A 23,736-nucleotide genomic window follows, 5' to 3' on the forward strand; every position below is an offset into this window, starting at 1 on the left:
AAAAACGACTTACCGTTGTCCTTTTTACTCATTTGCTTCTCTTCTCGTGGTCTGTCTCTTCCGCTTCCGCTTCCTTTCCAAACTGAGTTTCGCGCACAAAGCATGCGTAAAAAACAATCGTCTATAATTAAGATGCCTCACACATACTGAAATTTCTCGTCCTGGTTCAAAACGTCTCTCTTCAATTGGGAAGCAGTGCAAAGAGTGAGCGCTCATACTACTGGTTTTCCTCCGACTTCCGGGTTGTTTTATTACATATTTTACGCGTTTTAAGTAATGTAACCGGCAGTTTACTGCACTTTTAGAATATCAAACAACTGTCATTTCTTCCGTTTAAATTGTTTGTCATAAATTCTACATATTTTTACTTAAAAACTACCGTTGGGTTTGTATGACCACGTGATGTAGTTTGCAGTATCTGACGCAAGATGTCGCACTTGCTTTCATGACATTTTGTTATCTTTTTTGTTTTGCTTTCTGCGTGTTGTATTTCACCACTTTCTCTTCCACCTTTCCATCATCTTTCTGTGGCTCTTCCACTCCACGTCAGACCAATAAGCACCTTTCCGCCATCTTTCTGTGGCTCCTCCACTTCACGTCAGACCAACAACTGATACGTGCCTGTGTGTGTGTATCATATGCCGATTTAATTGTGTAGTTACCACTCCTCGCCACCGAGTGGCGACCATGTTCACGGATTGTGAAAGGAAAAGGAAGTAGTTGGACTAGGCGGTCTCGATAATTACTTTTATTAAATGTTAACCAAGCGGCTATTTTGCTTTTTGCAACAATGTAACAAAACCGTTTGTGTTTTGTATTGACTGTTTATTGTTTTCGTTGGTTGTATAAGGCTATCGTAATACTGTTGGGTGCAATGTGTACCGCCGCTTGCTATTGGACCAACGGTAACCACGTGATCTCAACAAACGGAGAAATTCGCAATTATTTCAGTCATTTAAGCATTAAAACCAACGTTATTGCACATTTTATCATTTATAACGTATCCGGTTGTTGTTTGGTGTATTGATGCTTGACGGTGACAGTTGGCGTGAGTGAAACCGTCACTTTAATGTGTTGTGCCAGGAATCACTTCCATCGCTCTTTCGTTGCCTAGCATCGCTTCTCGGCCTTTTGGCTAAGATCAAGTGTAGTATCTGTTCTTATCAGTTTAATATCTGATACGTCCCCTACCCGGGGACCATATATTAAATTGATTTTTGGAACAGGGAGATGGAATAGGGGCTTGCTCCGTCCACTCCACGCATCGACCTGGTATTGCAGTACCTCCAGGAACGGTGCACTCCGCAATATTGTTGAAAACAACGATGACTAATTAATGTAAAACAATACAGATTATGAATAAGAATGTATCCATATCGTAGAAGCTAACATATAGCACAACAAAACAGGAACAGCCCCAGAGAGGAAACTACATTACCCATCAGGCCAACCCTTCCAAACACAAAAATACTGTGCACGTGACTGGAAACATCAACGGGCCACTTTTACATAATCAGACATTACTGCCATGTAAACATATCCACAATGACAATACTACCACATGAATGGTACAGGATTATGTTGCATCAACTTTGTTTAAAAAAAGAAAAGGAAAGACATGTTGGATATTTACAGCCACACAGCAAAGAGGATCTCACCATGGACCAAAACAATTGAAATATTTCTCTTTTTTGAAGTATAAATGGGCATGTAAATCAATTACAATATCTGTGAAAATATATTTAAATAATAATTTTAATGACTATTGCTTACAACTAATAAACACCAAATTCAGAAGCTCCTAACAGTATTCTAATCCATTCAGTTGTACCTGTAAATACTCAACTGCATCTTTCCTTTGTGCAAAATCAAATCAGATTCTCTTCTAAAATAAGTGCAACTTTGGAAAACAACATAACTAAATAATAAAAAAAAATCCCCAGCACTAGTTGTATCTTGGTTTGTAAATAAACCGTGTTGGGACTACAACAAAGATGGCTCCCAGTGGGACTTAATACACACAGCATATTTTCTTTTCATTTAAAGTACAAAACTCACCGTTTTGCCCAATCTGTGCTGCTTGTGTAAATGACAGAAGACATCCTGGGTGATATTAGAACGGTTCTTGGCGTTCAGGTAGGCCAGGATGACCAAAGCACCTGTGGGTTAAACAAACCAGCTGTACACCTTTAATTGTCCAATTAAGCATTTGGACATACAAAACATTAGCTCGCGCTAGCAAACATATACTCATCTACAGTTAACATTAGCCCATAACGTCTCGATTAAAATGTCAACATTCCAGCTAAAAAACAACATAAACGACTTACCGTAAAAAGGACAACTCATTTGCTTCTCTTCTCGTGTTCTGTCTCTTCCGCTTCCTTTCCAAACTGAGTTTCGCGCACATAGCGTGCGTAAAAAACAATCGTCTATAGTTAAGATGCCTCACACGAACAGAAATTTCTCGTCCTGGTTGAAAACGTCTTTCTTCAATTGGAAAGAAGTGCAGAGTGAGAGCTGATACTACTCGTTTCCTGTGACTTCCGGGTTGTCTTATAATATATTTTACGAGTTTTAAGTCATGCAGCCGGCACTTTGCTGCACTTTTAGCATATCAAATACACATGTTAGCGCTTCCGTTTAAATAATTTACCATAGATTCAACATATTTTAACTTACAGCAATGTATGACCAGGTGATGTAGTTCGCAGTATCTGACGCAAGATGTCGCACTTCCTTGCAGGACATTTTCTTATCTTTTTTGTTGTGCTTTCTACATGCTGTATTTCACCACTTTCTCTACCACCTTTCCACCATCTTTATGTGGCTCCTCCAATCCACGTCAGACCAATAACTGATACGTGGCTCCGTGTGTGTTTTAGACGCCAATTTAATTGTGTAGTTGCCACTCCGCGCCACCGAGTGGCGGCCATGTTGTGGTCGGTGGAATGCGAAAGGAAACGGAAGTAGTTGGACTCGGCGGTCTCGATAATTGCTTTTATTAAATGTTAACCCTGTGGCTATTTTGCTTTTTGCAACACTGTAACACAACCGTTTGTGTTTTGTATTGGCTGTTTGTTTTTGTTGCTGATATAAGGCTATCGTAATGCGGTTGTATGAAATGTCTACCGCAGCTTGCTATTGGTCCAACGGTAACCACGTGATCTCATCAAACTGAGAAATTCGCAATTATTTCAGTCATTTAAGCATTAAAACCAACTTAATTGCACATTTTATCATTTATAACGTATCCGGTTGTTGTTTGGTGTATTGATTCTTGACGGTGACAGCTGGCGTGAGTGAAACCGTCACTTTAATGTGTTGTGCCAGGAATCACTTCCATCGCTCTTACTGTAGTCAGCATCGCTTCTCGGCCTTTTGGCTAAGATCAAGTGTAGTATCTGTTCTTATCAGTTTAATATCTGATACGTCCCCTACCCGGGGACCATATATTAAATTGATTTTTGGAACAGGGAGATGGAATAGGGGCTTGCTCCGTCCACTCCACGCATCGACCTGGTATTGCAGTACCTCCAGGAACGGTGCACCCTCCCAATCATGTAAATAACAATAATGGTTCACTCGGCTCTGTGCGGAAAACGGCTAATGCTGTATCTGGAGCGCAAAAGCTAATATGATTAGCACAGAATAACAGAACAGCACCAGCCAAGAAACTACATTACCCATCAGGCAAACTCTACCAAACTCAAATATACTGTGCACGTGACTAAAAAGATCAACGGGCCACTTTTACATAAGACTATCTGTAACGCAGAAGTTTATTTAACGGTTTTCACAATAAAACAAACAGCTCCAGAGAAGAAAATACATTATTACCTATGAGGCAAACCCTACCAAACTCAAGTCAGTGCACACTATTCTTGTTATTGAATCCAGCGTTTTTATTGTTCACTACTATCCTGCTTCTCAAACCACATCTTTAAAGTCTACATTTATGATTTCAAAAAAAGCTGTGGCTCATTTCTTTTAAATATACTGTGCACGTGACTAGAAAGACCAATAATCAGACATTACTTCCATGTAAACCCATCCCCAATGTGAATACTATCATGAATGATTAAACGATTGGGTTGCATCAACCTTGTTTAAAAAAAGACATGTTGGATTATTTACAGCCACACAGCAAAGAGGATCTCACCATGGACCAAAAAAATTGTAACAAGTATAAATGTGCATATAAATCAATTACAATATCTGTTAAAATGAATATTTGTATTTTTAAAGAATTATTTTAATGGCTACGGCTTACAACTAATAAACCCCAAATTCAGTAGCTTCTATCAGTATTCTAATTTATTGTAAATACTCAGCTGCATCTTCATGTTGTGTAAAATCAAAAAGATTGTCGTTTAAAATAAGCGCAACTTTGGAAAATTGTAGATAACTAAAAAAAATAAAATAATCTCCAGCACTAGTTGTGTAATGGTTTGTAAATAAAGTGTTAGGACTGCAACAAGGATGGCTCCAGTGGGAATGTCGGATTTGGTCCCTAAGTTAATAAATAGCCCTCTATTGTCCGACACGGGGTCATGGCTCCAAAAAAAGCTGGTGATTGATGAGAACATCAATAGTTCTTCCTGTCGCTCAGCTGGAGACCTGCTGATGAATAAAAACATCACAGTGATAACGCTGACCAGAAAGGCGGGGCTGAAACATTAAAATATCTTTTTTTTTTTACTACAACACTCACACACTTTGTTACTATGGTTTACCCAGTAGGCTGGACAGGAAGTTGGACCCCTGACCCTCCCCGTGTCCTCCCCCTCCTTCTGTAAGTGGATCCATCTGGCTCAGTTCCGACTGATCCAGCATTTCAAAGTCCTCGGCGTCCAAGTCTGTGTCCATTTCTGAGCTGGACTGCTTGCGGTAGCTCCGGTGGTGGGCCCCCGCCCTAGGGGGGGCTTGCCTTCGCTGGGCGGCGGGTCGGCGGGGCTGCATGGCGCCCGCTAACGCCGCCTGGATCATGTTGCTGGCGATGACGCCTGCTAAGTCGTCCGTGAAGTTGGAGGCGGGCGGCAGGCCGCTGAGGGAGAGTTCAGCGTCCAGATCCTCCTGGTCCGAGTCCAGGTGGGCATCCACATCCAGCACGGAAGCGCGGTGACTGTGCAGACCGGACGGACCCAGACTCGGCAGACCGATGCTGGTGTCATCGTCGTCGTCCATCAGAGTGGCGTCGGGATTGATGGAAGGGAAATCTGGGAGGTCCTGAGCAAAAGACTCTTCGGCGTCACTGTGCCTGTCCAGATCTGAACAAAGAAGAAAAACCAAAAGCTCTAAAAAGGGGAAAAACTTCCACCGACTCGTGTGAGCACATGAACGAGTTAACCACAGGTACCCGTGAATCCCGATACAATACAAAAAAATACTTGCACATCTCTTTGATGAATAACAGTTCACTAAAAATCAACTCACCCTCAGAGCCCTCCGTGAGCGGCGTGGGACCTCGCGAGAGGTTAAACGTCCCATTGTCAGTGTAGGAAATCTCAGCGTCAGAGTGCTCCGAGTCGGTCAGAGCCAGTTCCTTTGCGACGACATTGTCATCAAACTAGAAGACAGGAAAGATCACTCAAGTGAACCGTTTAGTAAGTCAGTGCTAGCTAGGAGACCAGGGTTCAATTCCACCCTCGGCCATCTCTGTGTGGAGTTTGCATGTTCTCCCCGTGCATGCGTGGGTTTTCTCCGGGTACTCCGGTTTCCTCCCACATTCCAAAAAAAAACATGCTAGGTTAATTAGCGACTCCAAATTGTCCATAGGTATGAATGTGAGTGTGAATGGTTGTTTGTCTATATGTGCCCTGTGATTGGCTGGCCACCAGTCCAGGGTGTACCCTGCCTCTCGCCTGAAGACAGCTGGGATAGGCTCCAGCACTCCTCGCGACCCTCGTGAGGATAAGCGGTAGAAAATGAATGAATATTTAAGCATTATTAGAGCCCTCTAGACATGAAATAACACCCCTATATTTGTAAATAACATGAAAAAAAACTTTTAGGGGCTTCACAAACAGGAGACCAGAGTTCAATTCCACCTTCGGCCATCTCTGTGTGGAGTTTGCATGTTCTCCCCGTGCATGCGTGGGTTTTTTTTTTCCGGGTACTCCGGTTTCCTCCCACATTCCAAAAACATGCTAGGTTAATTAGCGACTCCAAATTGTCCATAGGTATGAATGTGAGTGTGAATGGTTGTTTGACTATGTGTGCCCTGTGATTGGCTGGCCACCAGCCTCTCGCCTGAAGACAGCTGGGATAGGCTCCAGCACCAAAAGCGGTAGAAAATGAATGAATGAATGAATATTCTGATTGGCTCCAGTGGCATTAAGGTCAGGTGTTCTAACGTCACATGCATCCATGTTTTGGTGTACATCGGCTGAGATGTGCTGGATGGAGACCAACCTTGGGGCAGAATTCGGCCAGCTCCTCCTCGCTGTCACTGCCGTCCCTGGAGATGACGGCATGTAGAGGCAAACGCAGGACTGCACAGACGATACACAGACGATGCTCGACTTGCGTGAAAAGGAAAATGACTTCGCTTGTGGTGGTTTTGGGAAACTTACACTGATTATCCAGCGGCTTTGACATCATGTACCCGTGAACGCTGAAGTCCAGCCGCTGCAGGACCGGCTCCAGCTTCACCAGCACACGCTGGAAGAGCCTGTGGTAGACCGCCAGAGGAGCCAGCAGCGTCACCAAGACTTCAAGAACAAAGTTAAGAATTAGCTTAAAAGGTTCACGACAAGGAGACTTCTTCATCCACGTTTGACATCACTGAGATTACTTTTCACTTTACAGGAGCAGGAACGCCGGGCACTCACCGGCTAAGTAGGAGAGCACCAATCCGGGAATGTAGTATCCTGTCGCGGCCAAACAGGAGAAGAGGATGAATGACAGGATGCAAAACTGCAAAGCAAACACACTGGCTAAGGACACAACAATAGGTACACCTGCACGCTCCAAATGCGTCCCGACCGGCTTCGTCTACCACGACAATGTCTCATGACACGAACCAAAAAAAAAAGCTCAGTTTTACGTGTTCACACGCAAATTACTTCATGACGCAGTTCCACTTCCTGTATTTAGCTACATTGTTGTGGTCGTGCTCACCCTGCCGGGGTTGTGTCGCTTGAACAGCATGGCGGCGGACACGAGAACCACCCCGCTGACCCAGGCCTCGGCGATGTGATGGCACAGTTCCGGCACGCTGAGGACGCCAGGCTGCACCAGGCTCCAGCTGCGAAAAAAAAAAAAACAAAAAACGGAGCGTGTACCGTGTTATAGCGTGACACATCTTCCACAGGAAAACAGAATAACGGCTGTAGTCGACCAACCTCTCGCTTTCGGATTCTTCCATGCTTTTTGCTGTGAGGAGACATATAACACGTTAGCTCACAAATCATCTGTGATGTGTCTTTTTTTTTTTTTTTATAAAAATTTTAACGTGGGCTGCATGGTGGTCGAGTGGTTAGCACGCAGACCTCACAGCTAGGAGACCAGGGTTCAATTCCACCCTCGGCCATCTCTGTGTGGAGTTTGCACTCACATTCATACCTATGGACTCCAAATTGTCCATAGGTATGAATGTGAGTGTGAATGGTTGTTTGTCTATATGTGCCCTGTGATTGGCTGGCCACCAGTCCAGGGTGTACCCCGCCTCTCGCCTGAAGACAGCTGGGATAGGCTCCAGCACCCCCCACGACCCTTGTGAAGAAAAAGCGGTAGAAAATGAATGAATGAATAAAAATTTTAACGTGGGCTGCACGGCGGTCTAGTGATTAGCACGCAGACCTCACAGCTAAGAGACCAGTGTTCAATTCCACCCTCGGCCATCTCGGTGTGGAGTTTGCATGTTCTCCCCGTGCATGCGCGGGTTTTCTCCGGGTACTCCGGTTTCCTCCCAAATTCCAAAAAAACATGCTAGGTTAATTAGCGACTCCAAATTGTCCATAGGTATGAATGTGAGTGTGAATGGTTGTTTGTCTATATGTGCTCTGTGATTGGCTGGCCACTAATCCGGGGTGTACGAAGACAGCTGGGATAGGCTCCAGCACCCCCCCCCGCGACCCTTGTGAGGAAAAAGCGGTAGAAAATGAATGAATGAATGAAATTTGAACGTGTGTTAGATAAAGTCGTAGATTGGTCTGTGATGCTCCATTTATTATCTCCTCTCCAAAAATAGCCCTGATTAATCTCAGAGGGGGGGGGGGGGGGGGGGGCGCCTGCTTCGCTACGGGAGACAAGTTTAGAAGCAAGTGATTAACTGCTGGAGGTGACAGACAAATCCCTGGTGCGGTCCACAGTGTGGGGCTGCCAAATACTGGCTTATCTCTTCTGATAAAAGACTTGTTTTGTTGCTGGGGGTGGAGGTGGTGGGGGGACGGGTCTAAATATAACAAGACAAACCACGGAAAGATAAACAGGCGGCAAAAGGAACATGTAAGCACCTCTAAGCTTGGGCCAGATCTGGTTCCTCCAGGTGTCCACGCAGACCAGCAGAGCGAGGCCAGAAGCCAGCAGGAAGAGCAGACGTAGCGACGTCAGCGCAAAGAACCTGCAGGAGAATACGCCAATTGTTCCAAATTAATAAAAAAAATCATCTAAGTGTCTTATAGAAGGCGGAAATCGGTCCCAACATATGTTAGTCCACACCCAGAAGAACTTTCACAAACTTTTTGGTCAAATATGCTTCTAAAAATAACCAAAACAATGGATGTTATGCATAATTATGTTATATATATACACATATATATACACACAAACATATATAATATATTATATACTATTTATTATCATAATTATGTCATGCAGATGTATCAGGGCACGGACAAACAGACTAAAAAACTGTTTCTTTCCTCGAGCAATCGTCTCCCTCAACAAGACCATGTAACCAAGGCAACCAATCGTCCTCTACAATGTAGACCCTTCGTTATTTATTATAATGTATTCTTCTAATTTCTATATTTTGTACTGTCATACTGTCTTGCACCAAAAATGGAGCTGCTGCAATTTCATTCTACTAGATGTAGAATGACAATAAAAGGTGATTCTAATTCTGATCATTTGGATTAAATTAAACAGCGCTTCATAATATTGCATACTACTGTTACCATTCAACTTTACTTCAAAGAGGCAGTTTTATCAATACTTGAATGAGATCTGCACAGAAAAGAATATTCTAACATCATTTTAGCTTCTTTCAAATGATATTTTCAAGTTTATTACTTCTCATCATAATGCGTTCATTTGTGCAGACATTGACCCAAATACATTGATTTTTTTTTTTTTTTTTATTCTAAGAGTTGCAAGGCAGAGATTAACCTGCCAAAAGAATGTGTTGGCATAATCGGGCATTTAATTGGGGTTAGTCATGTGCAAAGATGTGGAAAATTAGGTTTAGACACACACAAGGACCGGACAAAACAACTCAATAATACAAACGACTGTTGTTGCACTCGTATAGCCTCTGAAAATGTTCTTTTAAAAAAAGCATGACTATTAAAATTTGTCCCATGAATGACATCAGAGCAGGCCTCCACCTCTGTTTATAATTTGAGCTGGTATTATTACTAGTCTAAATGTAAATGTAATACATGTTGATATTAATAACACATTATTTTGACTTGAAATATGTTTTTTTTTTTTTTTTTACACTTACTTACTGGTCTTCTATGGGATGGTTGTGCACCTACCGTTACTGCTGTCCACCAACAGTTCATGGTCCTACAGAGAACATACTAACTCCTTATTTCTAAAATGACAAATACTTCAACTTGCTGATATAGTTCATCTTCAAACAGCTAAAATAATGCATAATGCATAATGGCATCCAATACTTCTCTACAAGAGAGGAGAAATATGATCTCAGGGAAGAACTACATTTGAAACACTTATATGCTAGGACTATGTTAAAAAGCCGTAGCATTTCAGTATGTGGAATCAAACTATGGAATGGATTGAGTAAGGAAATCAAACAATGCACAACGATGAGCCAATTCAAGAAACAATAAAAGCAGTTGATGTTGGCTAAATACAAGGATGAAGAGTCTTGAACCAGTCATGATGTGCTATATATATCACTATATTGACACTTACTATGGTACACATAATTATAATAATATACATATACACATAATAATTCGGTACAAGGTACATTATTTAAAAAAAAAAAACTTAAACTGTATTATGGAAAGCAGGAAGTGAACAAATGTAACAGTTAGTGATTGTAAAAGTACCAGATGGAGGGGTAGGATTTAATAAGCTTTACTTCTTCCTACTCCTTTTGGACATGTGGAACTGGGAACTGATTATGTGATGCATTCAATTGTAATCTGATGCATGTTCAAATGAAATATAACCATTACCATACTCACCAAAAGACAACGTTGACCACACCGTAGAGAAGCACACACTGGACCGGTCTCTCCCACACCAGCACAGACTGCAGGTAGGTCAACAGCGGCTCGTAGGGACCCAGCCGGGACTGGAGCGCGGCTTTGACAGCCCTCACCTGGGCGTCCCTCTCGCTGGTGCACGGTCGACTTCGGAGCGGGCCAGTCGCACTGGAACCGGGCTTGCCAGCGCTGTCCACCGAGGACGCGTCTTCCATTGCACCGGTGTGCGCCATCTTTGAGTCCATAGAAATACAACAAACGGTGTAAAAGAAAGGAAACACTGAATTAAGTGCAGTGAGCTAACATGCTAGCAAGATAAGCAGCGGGAGCTACTAAGCAACACATTAAGCTAGCGGGCTTGAAGGAAGCAACGTAAGCAATATCATAGACACATTGTCTTCAGAGAGGTCACCTGACGATATTAGAAGACTAAATGTTATCAAAGCCGTAGTGGGAAGTGTGTAAAATGAGCTGACACTTACTATTTAAGCATTTTCGCACGTAGAGAGCTCTTGTCGTTCAACTGGAAATATGGCGTAAGCTGTTTTTCTCAGTCCTCTCTCGACCAATCAGAAGGCGCCGTGGAATAATGTGGCATGGTGCATTCGAGGCATCGGAGGGACATACGTACCTATGCTCACACTGTAGACGTGGCGGTTTTTATAAAAATGTATAGGTTTTATGTATGTTTTATTTTAAATAATATATTTTTTTATCAAGGTGGTTTTATTAATATATGCCATCCTCTAACACAATATTCAATTTCCAATCCTTAAACACATTAATTCATACAACACGTGAATGCAACACAACTGAAGACTACGGAGTAGCAAAATATTATTTTATTTCCGGTTTGAAAATAAATTATAACATGTATTATACTCCCTGCTACCCTAGGCTTAGGTTTTTATATCGATCTCTACAGGAACACTCTTGTACGTACGAGTTACGAAATTAATAAACAAATTTGCATTCTCCTTTACTAGCAGGAAGTTGCCAACCACTTCCGCTAGCAAAATAAAACACACAATTTAAAAAGGCATGGCGCTGTCATTTATACACCACAGTGACGCAGATAATGCATTGCTGTTAAAATATATAGATTAAAATATAACTATTTGGAAAAGAGTGCCGAAATTCCTTTTTTGAGCGCCCGGCAGCATTTCAACATTTACCAATTTCCACCTGAGGGGGGCGCTGCATGCCTTTTACCGTACAGACGAAGAAGTACCAAGCGGGAAGCTGCAGTCCATACATTTAGCTGGCACGCAGCTAGCGTAGCTACATAAAGGTGCCAACGAAGACTTGAAGATGCCGAGGGAAATCATAACGCTACAACTTGGACAGTGCGGGAATCAAAGTACGTGTGTCGATACACCGTTTTATAATTTACTGCAAAAATAACAAAAACACAGTGGCGAGGTACAGTTTTGCTAGCTAGGCGAGATTGGTAGATCTGTTTTGGTCGTACAGTGACGTGACCGAAACACTGTCACCAAAGCAGCTCGTAAAAAGCATGCTAAAACGTAGTAACAATAAATAGTAATGTTTTCTAGTGTATGCTAACGTAGCCTAGTATATAGCATCTCTCACTGTACTGCAGCATGACAGCAGCTAATGTTATGAATCGATTTAGGAACGCTATGATTAGCTATGCTAACGGTAATGCTAAGTGAAACGTTACAGTAACAACAACAACAATCGACTGTAAAACTTTGTTGCAGTCGGATTTGAGTTCTGGAAGCAGCTGTGTGCAGAACATGGCATCAGTCCAGAAGGGATCGTTGAAGAGTTTGCTACTGAAGGGACCGACAGAAAGGATGTGTTTTTCTACCAGGTATGCGCTGCACAACACCTTTGTTATGCTTTTTAAAGCTACACTTTAAAAAAAGATGTGTAAAAACGAGTCTTGACAAAGATGAGTTGCCACGGTCTGCCACCAGGTGTCGCCAGACGACAACTTGCATTGAGTCTCAGTGGCTTCATTAGTTTTAAATGAAGGAATGGTTGTGGGTTTTAATTAGGAAACTGCAAACCACATTAACTCCCAAATCTGATTTATGTGAATGTGCAGGCCGATGACGAGCACTACATCCCCCGTGCCGTCCTCCTGGACCTGGAGCCCAGGGTGATCCACTCCATTCTCAACTCGCCTTACGCTAACCTGTACAACCCAGAGAACATTTACCTGTCGGAGCACGGCGGAGGCGCCGGGAACAACTGGGCCAGCGGCTACTCGCAGGTGGACAACATAAAGCGACACATTTCCGAATTACTTATTTTAAACCTCTCTTGTCTTTTTTAGGGGAAAAAAATCCAAGAAGACATATTCGACATCATCGACCGGGAGGCAGACGGAAGCGACAGCCTGGAGGTAAGTCATCGCTTTTAAAATTGTGCACCTAAACTAATGAATAATTGAGGCGTGGCATCTTTTATTTTGAGGAACCGTGGTTACAACCTTCAACGGCGTACTCTTATTATTCTTAGCTATTTCTTTAGCTGCCAGCCTCGGTGGAATAACACACATTTTCTCACTAATGTATGCACTTCCTGTAAAGCACGCTGACCCCACACTGTGTGTGAGGTGGGGCCCGACTAGCGTGTGTGCGTTGGCAGGGTACGGTGTGTAATAAGCGCGGTGCTAATAGCTACGGGGCCGAGTGGAAGGCAGGTATTATAGGGCGTACACACACGTTTCTATAGCCACAACTACCATGTAGCTCAACTTCTCTTCATCTATCGAAAGCAACAGCGCCCATGCTGGTTGCAGCCAAGTACTGCACTCCATTTATTTGTTTTTTTTATTTCCTCCGCCAGGGATTTGTCCTGTGTCATTCCATCGCTGGCGGCACGGGCTCGGGTCTGGGATCATACCTGCTGGAGAAGCTGAACGACAGGTGTGAAGACTACGTCACGCACGCTGCTGAAACGCCGCCATCATTTTCGCTTCGCCGGTGTGCAGGTACCCCAAGAAGCTGGTGCAGACGTACTCGGTCTTCCCCAACCAGGACGAGATGAGCGACGTGGTGGTGCAGCCGTACAACTCGCTGCTGACGCTCAAGAGGCTCACGCAGAACGCCGACTGCGTGGTGAGCCGACGATCAAAGATCCTTCACATGACGGGAGCGCTTTGCTGGTTTTAGGAATCAAAGTGGCGTGTCCAGGATAACTTTGAATGCTAGTTTTTTTTTTGCCCCAGCAGACCAGATGATAACATCTACCCAAGAATGCTCCTTTTAGTTCTTCTTCTTCTTCTTCTTCTTGGTCAGGTGGTTCTGGACAACACGGCTCTGAACCGCATCGCCACAGACCGCCTGCACATCCAGAATCCTTCCTTCTCGCAGATCAACCAGCTGGTGAGAAGAAAAATCTCTCAAACGCTTAAGAGAATTGAATTAGCTTAGCGGCATGTTCGACAGTTAGCAATGTAGACTTCAGTTTGTGATTGTCGATAAATCGTAATATAATAAAGCATAAATACTTTTGCACATAAAATATCAGGTGTACCTAATATAGTGTCTAATGTGTGCCCCCTCCCACAGGTGTCCACCATCATGTCAGCGAGCACCACCACGCTGCGCTACCCGGGCTACATGAACAACGACCTCATCGGCCTCATCGCCTCCCTCATCCCCACGCCGCGCCTCCACTTCCTGATGACGGGCTACACGCCGCTCACCACCGACCAGTCGGTGAGTCGTCGACGCCGATATAAAAGGAAAACCAATGAGCCTCAAACCAAATCGACTGCAACCCTCAGGTGGCCAGCGTGAGGAAGACCACCGTGCTGGATGTGATGAGGAGGCTCCTGCAGCCCAAGAACGTGATGGTGTCCACGGGCAGAGAGCGCCAGCCCAGCCATTGCTACATCGCCATCCTCAACATCATCCAGGGGGAGGTGGACCCCACTCAGGTACTGACCGAACATCATCTTCTTCTGCAGCGTTTTTCACATCATGGATTAAACAGGTTCACAAAAGCCTCCAAAGGATCCGTGAGCGTAAACTGGCCAGCTTCATCCCGTGGGGTCCTGCCAGCATCCAGGTGGCGCTATCCAGGAAGTCCCCTTACCTGCCATCAGCCCACAGAGTCAGCGGACTCATGATGGCCAATCACACCAGCATCTCCTCTGTAAGTTTTAGCAGACCTTTCCCTTCTTCCCGTCTGCAGGAAACATCTAGATGATTCCATGGAAGTTCTGAAGTTCCACTTTTCCTCCCTGCGGACGTCGCGTCACTCACTCTGTCCGGTCTTTTCCTCCCTGCAGCTGTTTGAGCGTACGTGCCGTCAGTATGACAAGCTCCGCAAACGTGAGGCCTTCCTGGAGCAGTTCCGCAAGGAGGACATCTTCAAGGACAACTTTGACGAGCTGGACAACTCCCGTGAGGTGGTGCAGCAGCTGGTGGACGAGTACAGCGCCGCCACCCGGCCCGACTACATCTCCTGGGGCACGCAGGAACAGTAACTCCGCTCTAACGACCTTTTGCCGCAGCAATCATGCAGGAAAACAGCGGATTAGTTGGGACTCGTGTACACGTCTTGGAGCATTTTTAACCACCACTAAACCTAAACATTTGGCTGTAAATACTAAATGCTAAACTGTAGTAGTGGAGTATACCCGTATGTTTTTCAGCACTCGTGCACAATTTGCTGCCTTTTTTTTTTTTGTGCTCCGAAGGTGCCAACCTATCAAAGCACAGCCTCAAGTCAACATGCGGGTTGAGGCAATTGCATGATGGGAATATATTTTTTATTTAAAAATAGTCGGGTTAACAGGCAGTCTGCACTGACAATGATTATAAACGCACTCAAAAAGGACATTTCATTAGGTTAACTAGTACCAGGAAAAAAATCGAATACCGGAATTTGACTCTTTTGTGCAGCTAATTGAAGATAAAAATGTTTAGATGTGCAGGTGTACCTAATGAAGTGTCCAATGAGTGTTAAGTTTCATAGTTACATTGCTTGTTGGACCTATTTCAAATAAAAAAAAATAATAAGGCATTTTCGAGTATTGTGTATTTTTTAGTGCAAGAGGGAGATAGCTTTTAACCTTCGCGCTGGCGCCAATCGTTGACCTTTAGAACAATGGTACCTTAAAAAAAAAAAAAAACAATCCTGCAACATCTGATAAAATGGTGTTTTATTATTACTTACATACAGTATTTGTCTTATTGCACTTTCAAGTTAGTTAAAAAAGAAAATAGTGCAATGAACCATACACACACACACACACACACGTTAGATAACAAAGAGGTACCATGCAGCATACAAGCTTTGTATAAAACAAAAAAACGACTTTTTGTGGGATGTTTTTTTTTTTTTTTTTTGCAACAACACGCAATCCCGGAGCTGCCTGCAGCTGCAGTCGGAAAAGAAGCCAAGAAGAAGCGTGACAAGATCTGAATCACATGTGCTGCTAGCACACCATTTAGAGCTCGTCCTATTTAATAATAGAAAACTAGGGGCTTTGTTTTTTTTTTTTAATTTTATTTAAACATGAAAAATATCTTTGGTCCATGTGGATACCCACTTATGGTAAAACTTTGGCTTTAGACATTAAAATAAGGACAGGATTTTTTTTTTTATATTGGGGTCATATTCATAAATGTTATGTTGTCAGACAGTCCCTAACTTGCTGGGTGATCGCTTTACTTGAGACTTTTTTTTTGTAAATTGTACTAAAGCACAACAAAAATGTCAAATTATCCGTTACTTAAACAGGTGAGAAGTCTGTTTCACGTATTTTAGTCTCAACCTGACTCTGACCACCCTGACCAGTTAAAAAAAAAAAAAAAAGGACTCCCAATGTCATCCTAATGGATGTGCATTTAAGAATTCCATTTTAAATTATACAAAAACATCCCGGGCCTTATTATTAAATGGGGATCAGATGAGATCCAATACAAAAATGTCTGCCTTTACGAATATAATATTAATTTTACCATGTGTGTTATCATGCTTGTAGATTTTACGGCAAAAAAAAAATGTGTTTTTTAATTAATATTAATTATATATTATTTTAATTAATATGCATGATAAGAATGATAAATAAATATGTACTGTGTTATAGTACATGACAAATAAATAAATGTATAATAATAATAATAGATTAATAAGTGTGTGACCGCAAATGAAAAAAAAATTTTTTTGTATTGGGTCTCATTCCGGTGTACCTAATGAAGTGACTGTATTTTGGGGATGACGGGCTGAGAAAAAAAAAAAAAAATAGACCAAAGAAGCAGCAGCCATGACCACTTAGCTTAACGTCCGCTCGCACTCGGCATGGTCACATGACTCGCCGCACACCACCAGTTCCAGAAAACAGGATGGACGCTCACCGTTTTGCGTGCGAGAGGTGGAAGTCGTGTGCGTTACCTCGGCAGAGTTCGTGGACGACACTTTGTCCAGGAGGAGGAGGATGATGATGATGATGAAGATGATGGGGGGGGGGGGGGTTGGTGTCAGACGGGATGCGAGGGCAGCTCCAAAAAGGCGGGCGTAGGCGTGTGCCGGAAGCTTAAGTCGGTGCCGTCGGGGATCTTGAAGTCGTCGCCTTTGCCTCGCTGGAGGCGGACGGCGTTGAAATAAGCGTTCATCAGCTGCATGATCTCGCTCAGCTGTGAGGAACGCAAACACAACGTCTGATGAAGTATCTTGGATATACGTCAGAGTAGTACATGTGCAGCGTCATGCGTACCTTGGTGGTCTCAAAGAGCAGGTCCCGCCCCCCCGCAGCAGTGATCTTGAAGGTGTTGCTGTCGGACACGCCGTAAGAGGAGATCTGGCCGTAAGGGAAAGACTCCAAGGCCTCGGCCTCGCCCTGCCGGTACAAAGACACGCTGGAGGCCGCCACCCCCAACCACAACTTCTGGGAGAAACTCTGCGTGGAACTCTGGAGGCAAGGAGAACATGAGATGATCGGTGCATCACGGCATATCATAACAAGTATTTTAATGCTGTTTTATCATTTTAATACATCATTGAGACTGACGACATTAGCTTAACTTATACAGATTTTTTTACATTGGTTCCAACTGCATTTTTGATGTATTATTATATCATATTATTTTAAAATTAATAATAATAATTGTTATTAGGTTTATACTGATTTAATGTAATATTTTTAAAATAATTTTTATTATTGCGTCATTTTATTTTTCACATATCTATAAAATTACAAAATTATTTTATTTTTCTTTTGGTATTTTTATGTGTTGTTTTAATTAATATATGTATTATTTATTATTAATATGTTGCAACTATATATGTACTTATTTCTTTTTATTTGTTTAAGTTAGATATTTTTATGCTTTTTATGCGCTACTGTGTAAATATTGTAATTATTTTTAATAATGTATTTATTATTTTATTATTCATATATATTGTTTTATTATTTAGATATGCTGCTGTTAAGTGCTATTATTTTGGTATATTTTTATAAATGAATTTATATAATATTTTATTACTCATATGTTGTATCCATAAATTTATGAATTTAGTTTCTTTATGCTGTTTTTCTAGAATTATTTTTTATAATTTTATTATTCTTATTGTTTGTTATCTCTTGTTTGTTTCATATGATATTTTACAAAAAACATTTGTGCTGTTTTTATGCCAAGACATTTTATTATTGCATAAGACGATAATAATTATGCATAATATGCATAAGAAATTTTATTATTCATATTTTGCAGGTAAAAAAAACTATTTTTCATCTTATTACTGTATTAATTGTATTATGTTTATGTTATTCCTTCCCAAAAGTGATGTATTTCCTTATGAAGTACCACAGAAAAATATATGCTGTTATCAATATTTGATAAACACACACATTAGGGTCCAGTACAGTACACCAGGGTCCAGTACATTAGGATCCAGTAGGGTCCAGTATCATGTTAAGCAAAGACAGCATAACAATGAATCAGTGTCCAAGTGTTTGGGTTCAGGTCAGGTGTAAGAGCGTACTTACGATATAAAAGTTGACTTCATAGAGCGTGCATCCAAAGCCGGACCACTGTCGTGCGATGGCGAGGTAGGCGGCCATACTGTCCCTACGGTTGTACCCCGCCAGACCCTTCCAACGCTCCAGGATGGACCCCATGACGGTCGCCGCCTCCTCCTTCAAGCAGCTCCGCAGGCGCAGGTCCTTTTCCACCTTCTGCTTGTGTGCCGCCGTGGCGGCGTGGCTCCACAATGCCCCCGCTAGGAGCCCCGTGGGGAAGCGTTGCGAGGCGGGGCAGCCCGCCGGGGCGCTCACCTGACAGGGAGGCAGAGCCTGCGGGGTCGAGAGGGCCACCAGGACCCGGGCTTCCAGCATGTGGCCCGGGAAGAGTTCATCCAGGGGCGGGCAGGGCACGTGCATGCTGAAGTCCCCCACGAGGGACTGGAGTCTGAGGGCCGCCAACGTCTGAAGGTCCTCCTCGCACGCTGGAAGCTGGCCGCGTACGACCATCTCGTGGCACTGGGAGAGAGAACAGAATGTAAAGAAGGTCCTGGAATGGACTCTGGACTTTCTACCACATCCTGGTCCGCATACACTTTTAGGACAACGTGGTCTCGCCCACGTGGTCTCGCCCACGCTGGCCTCCTAACAAACACAAACATTCAGACCGCCGATACAGTACAGTGTATATTCAGTACTAGACATTGGGCGTGACTAGGGCTGTCGATTAATCGCATTTTGCCCAACTCGGAATTAATCACATTTAATCGCAGCTAGAAATACGTCTTTATCTATGATAAGTATGGTGGGAAATGATTGGATGTGCAACTACAACAATAATTACATCACATTTTATGGAAAGGAATATTAATTTGGGAACTATGGCTGATTATTTAAATAGTCAATAATACAGCCAGCAAGCATATTTTTGTATTATTATTTTTCTTTATTATTAGAATATCAGCTCTTAAACTCACCCACAAACATTCAGCAAATCCAAAATGTGAGCGAGTGAGACCTCTCACACTAACAAACATGTTTTTTTGATTCCACATTTGTTTATTTATGATACTGGTTGGAAATTCTAAATGTTCTAAATGAGTAAAAAAAAAAAAAGCCTATGTAGGAACATTGAGAAAGGATTATTATTAAAGATTAATGACTCAATGTCACTTCTTTTCTCTTATAAAACATTAAAATACATAGAAATTAATCATGATATTACAGTAAATATTATTACACTTATTACAATACTGTACTATTGATTAGAAATCCCACAGTTTTTGAATGTTTAATGCGACCTGCAATTTGTCCTATTTTGTTTGATGGTCATTGAACGCAACCCTCTACCTTTCTCTGATGTATGTATGTAGGGATGTATGTAGGGATGTATGTAGGGATGTATGTAGGGATGTATGTAGGGATGTATGTAGGGATGTATGTAGGGATGTATGTAGGGTTGAATCCCCCCGTTTGTGTGGCTCTGTATTCATTTGATGTTGTTCCTGACAGTTTTATACAATACATCCTAAATAATCCTTTGCAAAGGAAACACACAGCTAACGATAGCATAAGGCAAACATGCAGTCAGTGTAAAGTACACAATTATTTATACTTCTTGCTCGTGTTGTACCTGCTCAAACAGGAAGAGATACTCGATGCTGTCCACAGAGATGCTGTCGGCGTCCAGCAGGCAGTAGAGCTTGAAGCAAAGTTTCCGCTGGCCTTTGGACTCCGATTCTTTGCCGGAGATGCTGCACACACGTACATAACAAGAGTACTGTAGCGTATCGCGGCTAATGTTAAAACCAGTCTAGTCCAGTTTCCCAGCAGCGGGGCGTCGCATACTGGATGATGTCCTCACAGGACAGTGAAAGCTTTTTATGGTGAGTGAGGGACTACCTGGTGAGGATGTCGGCAATGAGGGCGCCGCCCGACACCGGCTGCTCCCACAGCGCGTTCTGCTCATACAGGGCGAACGTGTTCTTGCTGTCTTTCAAACCGAGCCTCTGCTGCATCCGCTGCACCACCTGAACACGACATCGACCTTGAGAAAGGGAATTTGTCGATCTTACAAAGTCATGCGTCCAGACCTCCTTGGCGGTGGTATGTGAGCTGACGTAGAGCTGACAGGATCCAGGACCGGGGTAGTGCACCGTGCAGAGCATCTCCTGCCTGCTCATCAACCTTTGGATCTCGTCCCACGACGGCACACACTCGCGACACTTGGTCTTGTCCAGAGCCTCGCTGATGAAGGACGCGTAGTTGTCCATCTCAGAATCGGGACTCTGGTTCTGGATCCTGCAGTCGGAAAGCCAAATTAGCCTACCATTCTCGTTTTATTCTTTATTTTCTTTGAGCTGCTGAATAATAAATTATTAGTATTATTTTATTATTCATATGTTTCAGCTATATATGTACTCATTTCTTTTTATTTGTTTAAGTTAGATATTTTTATGCTTTTTATGTGCTATTGTGTAAATATTGTAATTATTTTTAATATTATTCATATATATTATGTATTTTTTACATATGTTGTTTTTATGTGCTATTGTGTAAATATTGTAATTATTTTTAATAATGTATTTATTCTTTTATTATTCATATATATTATGTATTTTTTACATATGTTTTTATGTGCTATTGTGTAAATATTGTAATTATTTTTAATAATGTATTTATTATTTTTTTATTCATATATATTATGTATTTTTTACATATGTTGTTTTTATGTGCTATTGTGTAAATATTGTAATTATTTTTAATAATGTATTTATTATTTTATTATTCATGTATATTGTGTATTTTTTACATATGTTGTTTTTATGTGCTATTGTGTTAATATTGTAATTATTTTTAATAATGTATTATTTTATTATTCATATATATTATGTATTTTTACATATGTTGTTTTTATGTGCTATTGTGTAAATATTGTAATTATTTTTAATAATGTATTTATTATTTTATTATTCATATATATTATGTATTTTTTACATATGTTGTTTTTATGTGCTATTGTGTTAATATTGTAATTATTTTTAATAATGTATTATTTTATTATTCATATATATTATGTATTTTTTACATATGTTGTTCTTATGTGCTATTGTGTAAATATTGTAATTATTCTTAATAATGTATTTATTATTTTATTACTCATATATTATGTATTCTTTTTTTTTTTTTTTTACATATGTTGTTTTTATGTGCTATTATTTTGGTATATTTTTACGTTTCTTGCAACAACATTATCAGTAGGGTAAAACTAACCTTTCTAAGCCCAGCTCACGTTCCCTATTAGTGGGTGACACGTTAGCTCTCGTCGCTTCAAAGGGATGAATTAAAAAAAACAAAAAAAAAACATGTTTGACTTTGACCAAAACGCGCCAAACAGGAAGAGGTGTTTCCGCTGCGTGTGAACCCGGGGCCGACCTGCCACTTCCTCCCGATGGAGCGTCCAGGCCGGGTGAGCGTGTGTTACTAAGGTGGTGCTTTTAAAAAGCAAGGCAACGCCCACCAGCTGGAAGTGTGAGAGACGTGAATTAAAATGTAAAAAAAAAAAAAAAAAAAAGTGATGAAGTTATGAGCTCAGTCTTGCGTAAACACAAAAGGGAAGGAAACAATTATGTTATATGGCGTGGGGCCCTAAATACATTCAAAAGAGACGTTTAAAGACTCGGCCTGATTAAGCGAGAGAGAGAGAGACACTGCCACAGGGTGGGAATTTGTCCTGCATACAGTAATTAGGAATGTTCCACATTTATACCCTCCCCTTTTTTTTTTTTTTTTTGCAGCTTCCTTGCCCACTTCTCCTCCCCGCCAGCCCACACGTTCTCCAGGGGGGGCTTCTCAGGCCACTGGTGGGAGGCTTTCTGGGCCCAGCTCCAGCCTTGGCGCTGCCCAGCTGCAGCCTTCCAAACGCGGATTCCGGAGAAAGAGCGTGAGAGCAGCGGCGGCACGTATTTAAAAAAAAAAAAAAAAAAAAAGGTTCTACACGCACCCTAAGCCAAAGGGATCGTTCCCAGCGTGATGCGGGACAGAAAACGTGGAGAGATTAGCGCCCCGCTAATAGCATAGATTAGCATGCGATGAAGAGAGGCTGATTCAGGGCTGCAAACCCTGCACTAAAAAAGGCTAGCGATGCTAACAATGGCTACAATAGCTACCATGGCGCCTGCTTTTTCTGCTTCGTCTACAAGCTACCGCTCCAGCTAAGTGTTTTTAGCATCTCGTAATAACTTCATGTGGAATGGTACAGACGAGAAATTCTATAAATATACAACCAATTACTTCGCTACACGTCTTAAACTGCAGCAAAGCGGTTACCTCTTAAGGTGGAACCTCAGGTACTTAAGGACGGTGGCCCCAGGCAGGAAGGTGCAGCTCATGCAGGTGAGCAGCTGCCAGTAGCGCAAGTGGGCGGCGGTGTAAGGGGCGGGCGTGTGGCTGGTCTGCTTGACCAGCTGGCAGTAGACCTCATCGCGTAGGGGCCGCAGGTCCAGGCAGGTCTGCAGCACGCCCTGGATGATGGGGACCGGGTCCCGAGACGACTCCAGCTGCTGCAGGCAATAGAAGAGCTTGACCGCCTCCTCGCGTAACGAGCCGTAGCCTTTGCCGTTGTGGTCTGAATGGCGGAGGATGACATATTAGGATGACATTATATTACATTTATTATGCTATATGACATTATACAACATATGGCCTACAGGTTAATATTTTGGGAACACTACATAAGTCTATTATATTATATAAGACTATTTTGCTTTGTCTTTAGCTTTTTGGCAGAAGCAGCCTCAACACTGAGCGTCAAGAGAAGGGGGTGCTGGAGCCTATCCCAGCTGTCTTCGGGCGAGAGGCGGGGTACACCCTGGACTGGTGGCCAGCCAATCACAGGGCACATATAGTCAAACAACCATTCACACTCACATTCATACCTATGGACAATTTGGAGTCGCTAATTAACCTAGCATGTTTTTTGGAATGTGGGAGGAAACCGGAGTACCCGGGGAAAAAAAAAAAAACACGCATGCACGGGGAGAACATGCAAACTCCACACAGAGATGGTCGAGGGTGGAATTTAACCCTGGTCTCCTAGCCGTGAGGTCTGCACGCTAACCACTTTTTTATTGTTTATGAAATAGCATCAAAGTGCTTCCATTCATTAAGTGTCCCTTGGGGGGGGGGGCACAGATTTACAACAGTAAATCTGTAATTAATTAATTAATTAATTAATTAATTCTGTAGTTAATTAAGTAATTAAGAGTGGTTAACTTCTTTTTACACTTAACATTAATTAACATTGCCCGTACAGTTACAAAATGGTGACAGTTTGACCCTGGAACTGACCATTTCTATTGCCATTAGTTTCTCAATCTGAAC

General features: G+C 42.2%; 4 protein-coding genes and 2 non-coding genes across 10 annotated transcripts in view; 3 read left to right on the forward strand and 3 right to left on the reverse strand.

Annotated features, from left to right (window-relative positions):
• Positions 1–550, reverse strand: part of psmc3ip (PSMC3 interacting protein) — a 28,472-nt gene extending 27,922 nt beyond the window's left edge. For 2 of the 4 annotated variants that reach the window (XM_078797027.1, XM_078797028.1), the window contains exon 1: positions 14–548. In XM_078797027.1, coding sequence (XP_078653153.1) covers positions 14–104 — 91 coding nt within the window. In that variant the 5' untranslated portion in view covers positions 105–548. Of the gene's footprint in view, positions 1–13 lie in introns of all 4 variants that reach the window. The other 2 variants (XM_078797026.1, XM_058048690.2) reach the window with 2 other exon arrangements.
• Positions 551–1,115: 565 nt separating this feature from the next.
• On the forward strand, positions 1,116–1,306 carry LOC131103860 (U2 spliceosomal RNA). The gene has a single exon (XR_009119696.2). It is a non-coding gene; the product is annotated as a U2 spliceosomal RNA (small nuclear RNA).
• Positions 1,307–3,365: 2,059 nt separating this feature from the next.
• LOC131103871 (U2 spliceosomal RNA) lies at positions 3,366–3,556 on the forward strand. The gene has a single exon (XR_009119707.1). It is a non-coding gene; the product is annotated as a U2 spliceosomal RNA (small nuclear RNA).
• A 210-nt stretch (positions 3,557–3,766) lies between these two features.
• On the reverse strand, positions 3,767–10,986 carry retreg3 (reticulophagy regulator family member 3). Of its 2 annotated transcripts, none has more exons than XM_058050181.2 (10): positions 10,889–10,986; positions 10,386–10,639; positions 8,460–8,566; positions 7,347–7,377; positions 7,123–7,249; positions 6,834–6,918; positions 6,576–6,713; positions 6,415–6,494; positions 5,437–5,569; positions 3,767–5,270 (listed from the first exon to the last, which is right to left on the reverse strand). In XM_058050181.2, the coding sequence occupies exons 2-10, from the start codon at positions 10,637–10,639 to the stop codon at positions 4,726–4,728; spliced, it is 1,500 nt and encodes a 499-aa protein (XP_057906164.2). In that variant the 5' UTR covers positions 10,889–10,986; the 3' UTR covers positions 3,767–4,725. The 2 variants fall into 2 exon arrangements, with proteins under 2 accessions (XP_057906164.2, XP_057906165.2); XM_058050182.2 differs by having other exon boundaries at positions 10,386–10,647; positions 10,889–10,955.
• A 611-nt stretch (positions 10,987–11,597) lies between these two features.
• On the forward strand, positions 11,598–15,659 carry tubg1 (tubulin, gamma 1). Its single transcript, XM_058050190.2, has 11 exons — positions 11,598–11,766; positions 12,131–12,243; positions 12,481–12,648; positions 12,712–12,780; positions 13,227–13,306; positions 13,372–13,498; positions 13,679–13,765; positions 13,952–14,101; positions 14,170–14,322; positions 14,379–14,540; positions 14,677–15,659. Exons 1-11 carry the CDS (start codon positions 11,718–11,720, stop codon positions 14,872–14,874), a joined length of 1,356 nt encoding a protein of 451 aa, XP_057906173.1. The 5' UTR covers positions 11,598–11,717; the 3' UTR covers positions 14,875–15,659.
• A 57-nt stretch (positions 15,660–15,716) lies between these two features.
• plekhh3 (pleckstrin homology, MyTH4 and FERM domain containing H3) overlaps positions 15,717–23,736 on the reverse strand; it is a 30,985-nt gene continuing 22,965 nt past the window's right edge. Inside the window, exons 7-13 of the mRNA XM_078797305.1 lie at positions 22,684–22,981; positions 20,448–20,655; positions 20,257–20,384; positions 19,988–20,108; positions 18,382–18,873; positions 17,110–17,304; positions 15,717–17,029 (exon numbers count right to left, since the gene is read on the reverse strand). Of these exons, the coding sequence (XP_078653431.1) occupies positions 16,874–17,029; positions 17,110–17,304; positions 18,382–18,873; positions 19,988–20,108; positions 20,257–20,384; positions 20,448–20,655; positions 22,684–22,981 (1,598 nt within the window). The 3' untranslated portion in view covers positions 15,717–16,873. The remainder of the gene's footprint in view (positions 17,030–17,109; positions 17,305–18,381; positions 18,874–19,987; positions 20,109–20,256; positions 20,385–20,447; positions 20,656–22,683; positions 22,982–23,736) is intronic.

The sequence above is a fragment of the Doryrhamphus excisus genome, linkage group LG16 (assembly GCF_037039965.1).
Source record: "Doryrhamphus excisus strain RoL-2023G ecotype Guam linkage group LG16, RoL_Dexc_Guam_v1.1, whole genome shotgun sequence".
Lineage (NCBI taxonomy): Eukaryota > Metazoa > Chordata > Actinopteri > Syngnathiformes > Syngnathidae > Doryrhamphus > Doryrhamphus excisus.

Excerpts from the sequence above, each read along its gene's own strand:
- retreg3 (XM_058050181.2), bottom strand. The coding sequence starts at position 10,639 with ATGGCGCACACCGGTGCAATGGAAGACGCGTCCTCGGTGGACAGCGCT. Across the intron at positions 7,250-7,346 it reads GAAGAATCCGAAAGCGAGAG|CTGGAGCCTGGTGCAGCCTG; the intron begins GTTGGTCGACTA and ends TTTTTTTCGCAG. Across the intron at positions 6,714-6,833 it reads GGTGCTCTCCTACTTAGCCG|TCTTGGTGACGCTGCTGGCT; the intron begins GTGAGTGCCCGG and ends TTGTTCTTGAAG.
- tubg1 (XM_058050190.2), top strand. The coding sequence starts at position 11,718 with ATGCCGAGGGAAATCATAACGCTACAACTTGGACAGTGCGGGAATCAA. Across the intron at positions 12,244-12,480 it reads AGGATGTGTTTTTCTACCAG|GCCGATGACGAGCACTACAT; the intron begins GTATGCGCTGCA and ends GTGAATGTGCAG. Across the intron at positions 12,781-13,226 it reads ACGGAAGCGACAGCCTGGAG|GGATTTGTCCTGTGTCATTC; the intron begins GTAAGTCATCGC and ends TTCCTCCGCCAG.